The 16,163-nt window shown below is 43.7% G+C and overlaps 1 protein-coding gene across 4 annotated transcripts in view; it reads left to right on the top strand.

Annotated features, from left to right (window-relative positions):
* TNIK (TRAF2 and NCK interacting kinase) overlaps positions 1-16,163 on the top strand; it is a 373,654-nt gene that overhangs the window by 340,430 nt on the left and 17,061 nt on the right. For all 4 annotated transcript variants that reach the window (XM_080929385.1, XM_080929386.1, XM_080929387.1 and 1 more), the window contains 5 exons: positions 3,023-3,152; positions 10,566-10,730; positions 13,046-13,157; positions 13,926-14,096; positions 15,637-15,780. In XM_080929385.1, the coding sequence (XP_080785511.1) occupies positions 3,023-3,152; positions 10,566-10,730; positions 13,046-13,157; positions 13,926-14,096; positions 15,637-15,780 (722 nt within the window). The remainder of the gene's footprint in view (positions 1-3,022; positions 3,153-10,565; positions 10,731-13,045; positions 13,158-13,925; positions 14,097-15,636; positions 15,781-16,163) is intronic.

Raw genomic sequence — 16,163 nt, forward strand, 5'->3', positions numbered from 1 at the left:
AGAAACCTTGACAATATGCAGTCACTGATAATTGAACACTAACCCCAGAAAGCTCTGAACACCCCAGAAACAACTCACAGACTATATGAAGTTCAAGAAAAGAAAAAGAAAAGAAAAGAAAAAAAAAATCATCATGCTTAATCCCTACCTACCAAGAAAACTTTGACTAATTCCAGGTTACATCCTATTTTACATGTATTTTATGCTCATTGTAACGAGTAAGATCTTAATGCACACTATCAAACCTTAAAAAAAAAAAACAAGCACTGACAAAAATGTATTCATATATTTTTATGCGAAAATGCTTAAAATTTGTACATTTATCTTTGTTTCTTAAAATAAAGTGGTTAAAAAAAGTCATTGCCAAAATTAAAAAAGAAAAAAGAAAGTTGGCTTTTGACCTTTATCCCAAACGCATCCATTCTCACCCACAGGTGAGTTCTTTGAGTCCTTTGAGAAACTGAAATCCTGGCTAACCTGCTTTCATTCATACCCTTCTGCTCCTCCATTTGGATAAGGATCCCTTCCACTGCTGGGGACCAAACTCAGGACTTCAAGAGCTCTGCCACTGAGCTACTACCCTAACCCCTGGCGAGAGTCCTGGCTGTCTGCTTGCTAGCATAAAGCACTTGTTGTTCTTGGTCACTGGAGTAAATATTTTATTAGATCCGCAGACTAGCATCAGATTTAGGAAACTGTAGGTGGGTTTTGGGGGTGGTAGTGGTTGGCTTTTGTTTGTGTTATAATTTATTTTATTTTTAATTACAATAGGACTACATCATTTTCTCCTCCATCTACCCATCCCACATGCCCCTCCCCATTTCCTCTTAAGTGTGTAGATTTTCTGGCTAAATATAAATATATAAGTGCATCCTGCAGAGTCTACTAAGTGTTGCTTGTATGGGTGTTTTTACAACTGACCATTTGGTATTAGGTAACCAATTAGGTGATTCATCCCTGGGGAACACTGAGTCCCCCTCCCAGTAGTCATTCACTGCCTGGAGCTCTTCTTCTAAAGGGTGGCACCCCGTCACATTGTCCCCTCACCAACCTGGCATGTCAGCTGGTGGTATCTTTTTAAATTTTTTTTTGAGGCAGGGGGTCTTATTATGTAGACCAGGCTGACCTTGAACCCATAGGAGGCCACCAGCCTCTTACTTCTAAGTGCTGGAATTAAAGGTATGTGCCTCCACACCTAGCAATCATGGACAATTTTAAAGTACATAAAAAGAATCAAAGGACTCAAGTAATAAATGTTCTCTAAAATATAAATAGCTTCTTGATACCATTTCACATTTCAAAACCGGTTTTAAACAAAATCATTTGCCAAAAAAAAAAAACAGCGGAAAGGAATTGAAAACGATAAAACCCCAAGTCTTGAAATTCCTACAACTACAGTAGCTGCTCGGTTCCCTGCTTTTCAAGTTTGTAAATCAATCAAGGTGCAAGGGACTCGGGATACTTAGATTGCTGATCATCCAAGTGACATTCAAGTGTGATGGTCTTTCTCTTGGTGGGTACTGGCAGTCTCTCCGAGTGGCACAGGTCACATGAGAAATTCCATCTGTGCCTCAAGGTGGTAATAGCAGCGTGTCAACACTTCCCATAGTACCTCGCTGCTCTGTCGCCTGACCGTTGAAATGTCTCCATATGGCTTTCAGCATAAATCTGCTGGTTCTTGGGTGAATTTCATTACATCCTCAGGTTATCTTTGATATTTGGGAAATACAAAACATAGCAGCAGGAAAAACCTGGGACTAAATATACAACAGTATAGAATAAAGAGGTTTTAGGAGAGTGATGAATACTGCATATGAATTTTAATGTTCTTCTCAGAAGCCATAGGTTAACAAATTAAAAGCCCAGGAGTGGGATACCCTTCAAGTTGATGATCAGAGAATCCTCCCAAAAATCTCAACAAAACAAACAAAAACAACAAACAAGCAAACAAACAAACATTGCCTTTGCTTGGTTGCTCACTGGAACTTAATGGCGAGACCCTTTGGCTAAAGATACCACAGACTTTAGTCACAGAACATAGTAAATCAGGTTGACACTGTCCTGGCTGTGTGGTGGTAAGCAAAAAGACAAACAATTACGTGTTCTATCGAAGGAAAAGGAAGAAATGAAGAGACAATGGGCTAATGATGTAAAAAAATCTCAAGATCAAAGCTATGGCTCAGTCACGAAAGGGTTTGCTTGTAAACATGAGGACCTGAGTTCAATTCTCGGAACCTACATAAAAATGTCATACACAGTGACTCGTTCCTTTAATTCTATTTCTGAAGAGACAGAGATAGAAAGATCCCTGAGGCTCACCGGTCAGCCTGCCTAGCCTCATTGGTGAGCTCCAGATCAAAAAGAGGCTTGTCTCAAAGGAAATAGATGGCTTTCTTTAGGCTAAAACCCAATCCCAGCTCCTTCTACATGATCTCTCTCTCTCTCTCTCTCTCTCTCTCTCTCTCTCTCTCTCTCTCTCTCTCTCTCTCTCTCTCTCTCTCACACACACACACACACACACACACACACACACAAGGGGGTAGGGGGGAGAGGGAGGGAGGGAGGGAGAGAGAGATAGAGGGAGAGAGAGAGAAGGGGGGAGCATAGACAGGTCTTGAGATAGTATCTTAGGTAAAGTATCTATCTCTTGGAATGAAAATAGAGAAAGGAGAAGGAGCCACCCAACAGCCAAGCAGAGGAAAGAGCAGGTAGAGAGGTAGGTCAAGGTTCCCTTTGTCAAGAAGGTTGTAGTTGTTGATTCCAGCATTTTCCTTGGAGATCAGGAAGCTCTCACAGTCTGAGTTGAGAATAGGGTGAGGAATGGCTCAAGATGCTGCAGAAATAGAAACCCCAATCTTGTGCATTATCACAGAATGTCCCTAAAGTCACTGCAAGAATTGCATGAAGAATATAGGTGGCAAATTTTATGTCATGTACATTTACTGCAATAACTAATAGGGACAGGAAATGGCATTTTCCTAAATTCGTACCTTGGCATGACTTCTGTTCTTTTCCATATCAGACCCACAGGCGCTCCAGGGAACAATGAACAATACAACATAGGGATGGTTGGGACGCACGGGTTGGAAACTTCGCATGCAGACACCTTTGGTGGCAGCATTTCAAGAGAAGGAACCTTGATGATCAGAGAGGTGAGTTGGGGCAGCAGCTGTCCAAAGGAGGTGCCTTCCTTAATCAGTTGTCCTAGTCAAACGTTTACATATAAAGCATATAGCATATATTATGGTGTGCTGGCTAAATGGGAGGATAGGAACCTGTGCGTCTTAGGTGGATGACTGATTTTGATTGTCTGCCATCTTCTCTTCTGGATCTTCCCAGGTTTCTGCAGCATGACTTAATTATGCATTAGTCCCCATTCTTCCATTTGTCAATGGGAGCTATGCAAACTTGATTGTAAAATCTGAGCCTGAGGACATAAAACTGGAAAGCACAGATGTTCCAACACCAGGAAAAAGGAAATGAAAGGCCCTTTCTTAATAGCAAGGGTAGTTTTGTGAGTCTCTTCCCCCGTGAATGCCTTTATCCTTATGGATTTCATAGAAAATGTTCAGAAACTGTGCTAGAGAACAAAGAAACCCAGAAGTCAACTAAGAGGCATATCTCTGGCATTTATTTTCATCTTTAAATTTGAGGCTTTTTTAAAAAGACTCTTAAGTTATTTTCATGTAAATGGGTGTTTTGCCTACACGTATGTCTGTATACCAGATGCATATCTAATGTCTGCAGAGACCAGAGGAAGGTATTGGGTCTGCCTGAAGTTGCAGGCACTTGTGAGCTGCCATGTGGATTGTGGGAATAAAACCCCAGTCCTCTAGAAGAACAGCCAGTGCTCTTAACTGCTAACACTCCCTCCAGCCCTTGGGAAGGTTTTTCTGTTGTTGTCGTTCATTAAGTCTGGGAACATGACTTCATTTGTTGGGAAGCGCATGTTCCCCTTCACCTGTCCTTGCACTGAGCTCCCTGCAGTATCTTTGTTAACCTGACGTGCCCCGAGATTTAGAACCCACTTTCTCTATCCATTTCATGGGAGTTTGGAAAACTAATGGCAAGTAACATTGAGAAATATCAGCACATGATACCCTGTATGTTTGGCTCCTCTGTAAAACTTCATAAGTGGATTACAGAGTTGGATCCATGGATACACTGCTTGCCACATGAGTACGGAGACAAGAATTTGAATTCCCCAGAACCCATAAAAAAGCCAAGCAGGCAGGGCAGCCGCTTGAAATCTCAGCACTCTGAAGGCAGAGGCAGGTGGAGCCTCTCTGTGGAGCCATCTCCTTATTTAGACTGGCCAGGATTGGCAGGTGCTGGGTCTAAGGAGACCCTGCTACAAATAATAAAGGGGAGAGAAATCAAGGGCAGTGCTTTGCATCAATTTTACACACACACACACACATACACACACCATCATAAATAATAGCATATGTTTATAGGATGGTTGAGAATGTGGAACAGGCTAGTTAGTAAGCATGAGTGTTTGATAAAAGTTTACTGTTTTATTTCATTATTACCATAAACTCCGGTCTTCTCTTGTTTCTTATAGCCCACTCCTCCTTCTGAAGCATAGACAGACAGACAGACAGAATGCTCATCCACTCTCTTCAAACAGGACAGGGCTAGGAAATTCCATTTACAGACTTTGCTCTCAAGGTGGAGGGCCTCGCAAAGTAGAAAGGAAGAAAGAAACTATAGTTTCTTAATGAATAAAGTCTTTGAAGTAAGATTGGCAGAGAGGCTATTCCTGGAGGACTAGCTCACACAGCAACTTGCTGGTATTTTTATTTTATGCCCCTGTCAAATCTTTCAAGTTCACGTTAAAGAATGCTTCTTCATACAACTTCGATGGAGAATCGGCTTGACTGCCAGTTCTGACATTGTGTGGTGTTAGCACATAGAGCTCTCAGTGTCATAGGTGGGTGGTTTTAATGCAGGGACAGAGAGTCTCTCTCTTACCACTCAAGAGAATGTGTTCTAGAGTGTTCTAGAGTGAGTTTCTCTTTGACTCCAGATAGAAACAACCCAGTTCCGAACATGCTTGAGTCTTTATATCCTGCCACACAAGGATGAGGATCTGAGTTAAAAACCCCAGAACCCATCTAAAGCCAGAATTAATTTGTGTGCAGATGTAAGCGATGTGCTTCTGGGGTAAAATGACAGGCAGAGACAGGAGAATGCACAGAAGCTAGCCTGGATTACACAACACTACCAACAGGAAATTGTCTGAATAAGCCAGAGGGTGAGGACCAACACCCAAGACTGTTCTTTGAGTTCTCTAGGTATGCTTTGGCTTGTGAGCCCACATTCACAAATACAACCACACGTATCACACACAACACTTATTTTAAACATTTCTTTTCAGGCCTTTTGTTCTATTCCGGACCTCTAGGTTCCTGCTAACCCCAGGGAATGATAACCCCCTTCCCAACTTCACCAATTCAAGAGTTTGTCTTCTTGATGCTCAGAAACAATGTGACAGACACACCTAGAAATAATATTTAATCTGGGCAGCTGGTAGTTCAGTTACGTTGATACATAAGATCAGAGGAGCCTTGAGGGTTAAAATCTATTAAAAACACGTGTGTTTAAAAATTAATTCAGGCTACAGTAAAAGAAAAGCAAGTTTACAAACTTAAATTGTATCTTGTTGTGCATTCACTTGCACAGGATGGGCATCAGACACTTACTCTTATGAGAATAGAAAAGAGAGCTCTATAAGACATGGACATGTCCCATGCAGTGTTTTGGTACGCTCCCTGGCTGCTGTACTCCGCTCTCTCCTATCTCACACCTCCATGGGACCAATTTCAACTCTACTACAGTGCGCCACACCAGCCAGCTCTTACCAGCCAACTTGTCTCCTGGAGATGCTACTTTTCTTTTCTTTTTTCTTTTTTTTATTGAATATTTTATTTATTTACATTTCAAATGTTATCTCATTTCCCATCCCCCATCCCCCTGCTTCTATGAGGATGCTCCCCCTCCCATCCCCCCACTCCCACTTCACTGCCCTGGCATCCCCTACACTGGGGCAGTCAGTCTTTATAGGACCAAGGGCATCTCCTCTCATTAATGTCCAACAAGGTCATCCTCTGCTACATATGCAGCTGGAGCTATGGGTCCCTCCATGTGTACTCTTTGGATGGTGGTTTAGTCCCTGGGAGCTCTGGAGGGTCTGATTGGTTGATAATGTTGTTCTTCCTATGGGGTTGAAAACCCCTTTAGCTCCTTCAGTCCTTTCTCTAACTCCTCCATTGGGGACCCCGTTCTCAGTCCAATGGTTATCTGAGAGCATCTGCCTCTGTATTTGTCAGGCTCTGGCAGAGCCTCTCAGGAGACAGCTATATTAGGCTCCTGTCAGCATGCACTTTTTGGCATCAGGAATATTGTCTGAGTTTGATGGCTGTATATGGGATGGATCCCCAGGTGGGACTGTCCCTGGATGGCCTTTCCTTCAGTCTCTGCTCCACACTTTGGCTCGGAATTTCCTCCAGTGAGTATTTTGCTCCCCCTTCTAAGAAGGAGGTATTTTGCTTTTCTTACTCCCTTCTATTTTCTGCCTCTGTTCTCCCTTCTAGAAGCCTTTCCTGGCTGTCCCTGATAATAGAACTCTCCTGAAGCTCTTCACAGCCTCTCCAATACCATCCACCTACCCACCAGAGTAAGGACACTAGTGTGTCCCATGAAGCCTTTTATTATAATGAAAAAAGAAAGAACTCACTTTTACAGAGTTTGGGGGTGGGGCATGGGGTGTTGTAGATAATACACAAAGAAGAGTTGAAATTCACAAATGATTTCTAATCATACTCCATGGAAGGAACTCAAGACACAGTGAGTGGGATACCTGTGTAAGGGTGGAAGCAGAAACCAAGGAGAGACAAGGGCTTCAGTAGCTCCCATGTGCACTCTGCCCTCACCTCTGCCTGTCTCTGTCCTCCCTGTGTCCCCACAGACCCCCTTTGTCCCTCCCCTGCATACTGTGTTCTCATCTCTTCTTGCTCCATTACGAGATCTTCACTGTAGAGATTGGTCCCCATCTCCCAGTCGACATGGTCATTCTCTTGGGACTCCATCCTACTTGTTGCAGTTCTACTGTCCTGGTCCAGTAAGCTACGACAGTAGCTCTCAATGCCACGCTGTGCCCCAGAGCTGCTGTACCCCACCAGACAGCCCGGAGTTAAAGCCTCACTTGAGAAGAGTCACTTGGCTGTCTCGAACTGTACTTTCTCCATCTGTAAGGTGGTACTAATGAGATCTAGCCCACAGTGTTTCTGTGAGGACTAACGGCACATGGTGTACAGTAACCAATGCAGTACTGGTACATGTTAAAATAAACATATTTGTGCCCCCTCTCCCTGGGAATGGTGAGGGTATCAAGATCAGAGAAGATGGGGTTCTCTTAATGAGATTCAAGAATTCGGGACTGTTGTTCAATTTCCTTAGTGTTCCCAGGAGAGAGCCTAGAGCACAAAAGGTATTTGATGAAAAAATGCTGGCTGATGGGATGCAGGGGCAATGACTCAAAAGGGAGCAGATTCAAGGGTCATTGCTTCCGGCTTTCCCGTCTCTGAGATACACCCCTAGCTAGCCCTTCAACTCTTTCCTTAATAACCACTGTGTCTTCATCTGTTTCGAGGCCTGGAAGAAAATGCCACTGACACAAGAGAAACTTAAATATTCTAGTGTGACAAGGTGTGATTTATGCTCTGGGGAAATTGGGAGGAAATGTCAAAAGGCTTTTCAGTACGGAATGGAAGTTGGGAGGAGGGAAAAGCTGTTTAGCACGTATAAAAAGCAAAGATGCTAAGATGGGTAAGAAAGAGCTGAACTGTCTAAATGTCACTTAGAAGATGAAATGTTCAGCGCTGAGAATACGTTCCCACGCTAGCTCTCAGTGAACACTGCGACAAAATGAATTGAGGAGTGGACCCTCACTGGGACAGTTTGTAGTCCTGGAAAATAATGACACTAAGCTTAGCAGAGATTTATCAGACTTCCTTATGTATAAATCACACAGACACCCTTGGGATCTTGGGGGTATGTTCTGACTCATACACACCAAAGAGGTGGCTACTTGCATTTCTAGACAGAGGCAAGAGACAGAGTCTGGGAGAAGCCGAATATGGTCCTTTCTTTTCTTTTCACTCTGGCTGTGTATCTGAGCAAAGCTACTTAGAAAAGGAAAGGTTTGGCTTGGCTCAGGGTTTGAGGGAACAGAGTGTATCGTTTGAAGTAGAGAAGGCCTGGTAAGAGGTGGGTGAGGTTACATGGTGCCCACTGTTAGAAAACTATGTGTGTATATACCTGTGCATGAGACAGGGGGTTGGTGTCCACTGTCAGGAAATAGTGAGTGCTTGTGTATGTGAATGCATGTATGTGTGCCTGTGTGTGTGTGTGTGTGTGTGTGTGTGTGTGTGTGTGCCTGGGTGTGTGTGTGCATGCGTGTGTTCCTGTGGGGGGGGCAGGGGTACTCGTCAGGCTTTTCTATCCTTTTCCCCCAGTTCTCAGATTGCCCACCCAGGACACATTTAGTGTGAATTTTCCTTCCTCAGTCAAAACTATCTGAAAATAACCTCTCATATAACACCCAAAGATGAGTCTCCTAGGTGATTATAAATCTAGTCAGGTTGAAGATGAATGCTAAGCATCATGCTGGACCAAAGACATGGCATATACTTTGCCAGTACCAACCACAGAGGGTGTGGAACATATCTGCCATGTTCCTGACTGTTCTGTATTAAGCAAAGTATGCAGTAGGCATGCTGCAATGCTGAGCTAAGAGATGGAGATGGAAAGGAGGCCAGGGGAGTGTGAGAGGGAGCAGGAGGGAATCACTACTTGGGTCTGCCCAAAAGAATCCCCAGTGAAATCGGTACATACTCATAGAAAGGGCAGAGATGTGCTGGCAAAGGGCCTGGTTAGCAAACGACAAAACAGGGAAAATATTTGCCAGTGTGCTGATGTCTAGAATACATAAGGAACTGAGAAACCTCAAGAGAAAAAATATAAATGAACAGAAGGGATCTCTTGAAACAAAATATGTAAGTGGCTACTGGACACATGGAAAATTATTTAGAATCACTAGTTATTAAAATTTAAATCGACACCACCCCCCCCCCCCCGCCAAAAAAAAAACCCAGAAACTAAATCAGAATGGCTATTATCAAAAAGACTCAAAAGTAGCAGGTGCTGACGGGTGGGGAGAAAGGGACTCTGCATATTCTTGATGTGATATCATTTAATAGTTAAAAATAGAACTACCACATGATCCGGCAGTCCCACTACTGGGAGACTCTCCAAAGCAAGTGAAATCAATATGTCAGTGTGCCTTCTGCATACATATGTCAGAATTCCTAACACCTGCCCAAGAGTGAGAACCACCTTCTCCATCACCTTACCAATGGATGGAGAAACTGTGGTCCAGACACAGAAGACAAAACCGTTTAGCCATTAGAAGAGTGCGATCCCGTTCTTTAAGGCATGATAGATGGTATTGGGGACCATCACGCCAAGTGAAATGGTACCACATAGTCTCTCTCTTATCTAGCAACTAAAGCAGTGATCTCACCCAAGCAGAGAATGGAACTGTTGTTACTGGAGGGCGGGGCAGGGCAGAGGGTGAGACATGGAAAATGGTTGATCTGCAAGTACTAAGCCACCCTTAGATAGAAGCAAGGGGATTACAGAACTAGTCAATTAGATGCTCTGGGTTTGGGGTTTTCTTTTAATTCTTTTTGTTCTCTTGGATTTGGGGAAGTGGCTAATCTCAGAAGGAGTGGTTTTAAAGCATTTAATCTCCTGCTCTCCTACCAATAACAATTTTAGAGTGTATTCACTGAACATGTGTATCGCTCTGTCTCTATTTTCAAATAGTTTTTGAGAGCATTTCTATGACTTGGAACTCCTGGCAGGTGTAACTATCACTGTTTGACCTTATCACTGACAAAGAACCCTGTGAGCTGGGTAAATAGCATCTCTGTGTTTTCTTAAAATGCACAGATTTTTCTTTGAGGTGGATGTGTGTTGGTATCATTTCATCCCAGGGCTTTTCAGATGGATTTGGGCGATTGTTTCAATATAATCTGGCAATATGCTCAATTAATCCAATTGTCTGTCACGTGTGTGTGTGTGTGTGTGTGCGCGCACGCACGCACACACACACACACACACACACACACACACACACACACACGTATGCACACAAATGCACTCCAGAAAAGAAACGTGCAGCTCTGGTCCTAACTCTGCCTCTCTCTGTGGCATCCCACATGTATTAGCATAAGATCTGAAAGTCAGTCTACTTACTAGATATTAACAAGGCTTCATGTCTTTATTTTCTTAGGCAAAGTAGAAATTTCAGGGTTACTATCCTATACACCCCAGTAAATCATTTTGGAGTCCATGGTATTTGTGGTGAGGAATTGATCTGCATACTGCCTTAGACTCCTCGATCAATCAGCTTATGTCCAGGATGTGTGGAGGAACATGTTCTCTCTTCAGTCCATGCCCTCTCTCTAATGGCCCCTATGTGTTGTATCCCTCAGACGGCTGAAGAGAAGAAGCGATCTGGCCACAGTGACAGTAATGGCTTCGCTGGTCACATCAATCTTCCAGACCTTGTGCAGCAGAGTCATTCACCTGCTGGGACTCCCACCGAGGGGCTGGGCCGCGTCTCCACCCATTCCCAGGAGATGGACTCTGGGGCTGAAGTAGGTGCCAGGCAGTAGTCACGAGAGTTCTGTTCTCCTCTGTGGGGCTCTGCACACTGATAACTTAAACAATCAGGCTTTGTTCAGTTGGTTCCTGCTATATGGCTGCTTGTGCCAGTGTTTAGAGAAATCATAGGCACAAGTTCTCATTTATTGTCTGGCCCAATTCCTGAGTTATGGATGGGACTTGAGAGTGCTAAAAATCAGAGAGGTTAGATGACTTTGTCCAGGATGCATAGCTAGTTTACCACAGTGCTTGAGCCAGAACGTGGACGGCCTGTGTCACAAACCATGGGAGAAACTACAGAGTGTTGAGACTTCCAGGCCAACAGCTGAGACTCATGTTTGCGTTGACTTATTCAGCCTGAGCTTGACTTGAAGACAGTGAAGCTGAAATGTTTCATTTCTGAAAGATAGGTTCCTGGTGTTTAGTGGATAAGAGATTGGTTCTTTCTCCAAGTCACACCAGAATGATGAACTATGATGTCTTTCACATGTGGGAGCAGACATAGGAGAGGCTGAGGGAGCACCGCCAGTTCTTAGACATTATGGGATGAATTCAAGGCTATGTCATGTTTCATGGTAGTCCTGAGACTCACACACAAGGCCTTCAATATTTTTATAGAACATGTATATGGTTGTGCTTGACATTACCCACACACTGAATTTCTGTGAGGCACATGCTCTTAAGATGTCCCAAGGGCAAGAAAGAACCCATGAGCATCTTGAAAAGCTCAGCATCCTGTTGTCGCTTCATTCAGGGTGGGCAGATGTCTTCACCCAGAGTCCTCTATCAGTACCAAGGAGGGCTACTGCAGAATAGAACTTTGGTTCACATGCTGCTGATATCCCAGCTCTAAGAGGAGATGTTTTACCAACTCCTTCCTCGACTTTTAGGATGAAAGAGAAAACATGCAAAAGTACTAGTTTGGGGAGGGACTTCTGCCTGGGGAGGAGGAAAGGAATTTGATATCAAAGGGTAGAGGAAAGATCTTGAACGTAATTGAACTGAATCATGGTTAGTTAGAAAATCAAATTGGATATTTGCAAGTTTGCCTATATATGATGAAGTCTCAGAAATGTTGATTTATTTTTAAATAAAAATCTAATAGCCAAACAAAAATATGCCTAAAACAGGAATACCTACAAGGAGTTCTCACGATGTTGAATACTGGAGTGTTTGTAATATTAAAAGGATGAGCAGGGAGCTTGGCAGGTGGCTCTGTCGGTAAAGTGCCTGCCTCACAACTATGAAGAGCTGAGTTCTTTTAAAAAGCATGCATTTAAAAAGCCAGATGTTGGGGCAGAGGGCTGTATTCCAGCACCAGAGGCAGGGGAGAGCAGAAACAGTCCCATTGGCCAGACAGCCAAGCCAAATAGACAAGCTGTGGGTTCAGTCAAAGAGTATGTCTCAAAAAATAAGGTATATGTGTTATCAAGGAAGACACCCAACAGAGACCTCTGGCCCCCACATGCACACGTCTATACATCTCACATACATGTATACATGCAAACATGTACACATACACACATACATACACATGATGGGTACTGTAGAAGGGAAGAAACTAACAAACAAAATGGACAAATAGTTATAGCACGTCTTTTGACAAAATTCAATTACATTATAACATCAAATGCTGATACTGAATATAATTTCACTAATCTAGTTCTGACTTCATGCCTTTGTGGTATGGTCTTAAGCCCTTGGGGCTTATTTAAAGTAAGCCCTCTAGGTATATTGCATATAAAATCAGTGACTGTACCAAGTCCCCACATGTGACATAAGCATCCCCTTATGCCACCGAGGGATGTAAACATGATCTCTGACTAAAGAAGCTAATGCTGTTAGAGCTCATTCAAGTCCACATGTATCATCAGGCCAGAATGGAAGGGCCTGAGGATACCTTCCCTGAGGGGACCTCTTGAACTAACTGTTTTGTGATGAAGCATCACTGTGGCAACATGCCTTATACTTTTGCTTTCCTTAAGGCCATTTAGTCAATGCATGATGATTTGACTTAAAAGTAGGAATAGTTCTATAGATGTGATGGCCAATAACAGTACAGGTATCAAGATGCCACCTGCCATCTGAAATGAAACATCCATAGTCTGATCACTAATGAAGCCCTATGCACACACACACACAGAGTCCCATAACTGGGAAAAGACTGGACAGAGTCCTAGTGACTCTCAGCTTCTAGGGAGTGGGAACAGGACAGCAGAGTCTGTAATCACTGTCACCACTGGGCAAAACAAGGTCAGCGCCACCTGTCCCTGCTGTGATAACTTCTTCTTCTCACTTTTTTGATCAGTATGGTATAGGAAACAGCACCAAAGCCTCCTTCACCCCCTTCGTGGACCCCAGAGTGTACCAGACATCACCCACGGATGAAGATGAAGAGGATGACGAGTCTTCAGCTGCTGGTGAGCAAGCTGGCCCTGGTGTTTTAGGGACAGGCATTCTTTCTAGTACAGCCCAGTGACAAAAGCTATCAAGTCAGAGGTTACACCTTTTATTGCTTACACCCCCCCCCCCGTCTTGAGATAAAGGTATTTTTAAATTTATTATTTTGTGGAATTCCCAAAGCAAATTACTTTTCTTCTTCCCTCTCTCACTCCTGTTGTTTTCTTTTCTTTCTTTTTTTTTTTTTCTATCATGTTTCTGGAAGAAACCCAGAGGTATCCCAGAACACTAGGAAAAGCCATCCCACAGTGATCTCAAGACTTCCCACATATTTCACAAAAACAGTTTCGGGGTACACTGCTCTGCTCAAAGTAGTGTGGTGCTGAACACTCCATGAATGTGTGTTGAGCTGTGTTGAGCACTAGGCTTGCGCTCCCTTTGCAGGTCTGGCTCACTAGGAGGATGGCCTTGCTTCTTTGCCTTCTGCAACTTACTAATCCTTGAAGTCAGCTTATGTAGAATCTCAAAAAGGAACCATTCCATGCTTTTAATTATAGGAATGGCATAGTTGTATCTGTAATATGAGTATTAATATTCTACACCATTCAAAGGAGTGTCTGTAAGCCTGTTTTGCTAATGAGCAAAAACCTGTTTTGTCCTACTGAAGAATATAAGCTAGGTGTTGACTCATAGTTCCCCATGACACACCCCAAGCCACGCCCTTCCTCCATATTTCCACTGGCTGCCTGTTAAGATGCTATTGACCTCTCTAATTCTTTCTCTCAAAGCCCTGTTTACTAGTGAACTTCTTAGGCAAGAACAGGCCAAACTTAACGAAGCAAGGAAGATTTCCGTGGTCAATGTGAACCCAACAAACATTCGCCCTCACAGTGACACACCGGAAATCAGAAAATACAAGAAACGCTTCAATTCAGAAATACTATGTGCAGCTCTGTGGGGTACGTTGGTGGCTTGTTTGTTTGTTTGTTTGTTTGTTTGTTTGTTTGTTTTTCCACTCAGTAGTCAAGTATTAAATGCCTTTGGCTCTTATCAGAACGCACTAGGAGAATCATAGCTGTGAGGGAACTGATATGGGCCTGCCTAAAGAGCGAGCAAACGTGAATTAAATGTAGAAAGACTACAAGTTGGCATGTAGAGTGATGAGCAAGTAAATATCAACACAGAGCTAGCCACCACTGAATGCACAACCACTCTATGTGAATCACTACCCATGGCAACCCACATTCTGTCTCTGTGAGTCATGCAGTATCATGCAAGGGATCTGATGCCATTACCTTCATTTCACAGCTGACAAACAAACCCAGCATAGTTCAGTGACTTGTCCAAGGCTCTGCACCATCAGCAGTAATTGGGTAAAACTTGAACGTCAAAAGATGAGGCTTCCTTTGTGGATGAATGCGTCAGTGTGGTGTTCTCATTGAGTAGATCTACAGACATTAGCTGGGTTCAAACTCACTGTGGGCATAAGAAGATTTTATCAAAGTCTTGGCCTCTATTACTCACAGCATTATAGGAGGATCAGGATGGGGGCCACCTGAACCCCATTGCTACTGGGATATCATGGTTTTATAAGGGTAAGGGCATTTGCCATGTCAGCAGAAAAGAATATTGAAACCTGGGAACTGTTCCATGTGAGGCACAATGGCTCTTTAGAGAACAAAATAACCACATTGACAAGTGGACACTCATGTTTTCAGAAGATAGAACTGCACCAAGAGATGTTCAAGTTCCACTGCACAGTGACTCCTCCATGTAGGTACATGTTAGTAAGTGAGTGACTATCTGTTTAGCTGTGGAATTTTAGGGTAATAGTTATGTCGATGAAATGGCATATCTGCCAGCCTTAGGAGGCAGAATATTGCTTGCAAGTGTGCTAGGGTAGAAATGGATAACTGAGAACTCTTTAAAATCAGTAGTCCTATGATTCAGCTTCTCGTGAACTGGCTTATTCACCTGACCAGAAAACGCAGAACCACCAGAGTGTGTGTGAGGAGCCAGGGCTTCCACAATGATAGGAGTGTGGAAGTAGAATCTTTTGTGTTTGGAAGGTAGGTTAGTTGCCGCCTCAGAAATCGCTGGATGGATGGGTAGGTACTAGGGTGGGGGAGGGTGCTCTAGGACAAAAGAAGTTTGGCGTATAGGGAGCACAAAGAAGAGGAGACCCTCCATAAAGCGGGGAGTGGTCACCTTTGCTGACTTGCACATCACTGACTAAGGCTCTTCTTGCCAAGCATTCTCTGAGCCAAGCGGTAAATGGATAGGTGAGATGTATTGCTGCCTCCACTTAACAAAATGGAACTGTAGTTCTGTTCCCCCGAGGAACAGTGATATAACGAGTGAGCTGTACCGCCCACGCCTACACTGTCTCCCCTAGCGGCTACCGGCCTATCTGTTTACATGAGCTTGGAACCGTTCTCAGGGGGGCATAGTGTTCAGACCCACACAGGGTCCGACCTTGAGTGCTTCTTCAATGTGCAGGTGTGAACCTTCTGGTGGGCACTGAGAACGGCCTGATGCTGCTGGACCGAAGCGGCCAAGGCAAAGTCTACAACCTAATCAACCGGAGGCGATTTCAGCAGATGGATGTGCTAGAAGGACTAAATGTCCTTGTCACGATATCAGGTGTGTTACTAAGCTGACCTGACCCCCAGGTGTGCCCAGGTGAGAAGGTGACCTCCTGATCTCGAAAGAAAGTCTGCCTAGCCAACCACAGGAGAGTGATGTTCAGCGCTGTAGCTGGTGGGCGGTCACATCCACGCACTATATATAATGCTGGGGCTAGGGGGGATGGCTGCCCATGAAGATTTACCTGTGCTTTAAACCTGCATGAGGCAGACCTGTATCATAAAAGCTGTGTATTTTGGCCTTTAACTCCCTTAAAACTCAACAAGAGTCTTCTTAAGCTGTCTGGGCTGCAGTTCCTACCGTTCTCTCATATGAAGAATATCAAAATCAAGGCTTCTGAAGGGGAATTAGCAAGCAAACGTTTAGTCTTCTTTTCTCAA

The sequence above is a fragment of the Micromys minutus genome, assembly GCF_963924665.1.
Source record: "Micromys minutus genome assembly, chromosome: 15".
Lineage (NCBI taxonomy): Eukaryota > Metazoa > Chordata > Mammalia > Rodentia > Muridae > Micromys > Micromys minutus.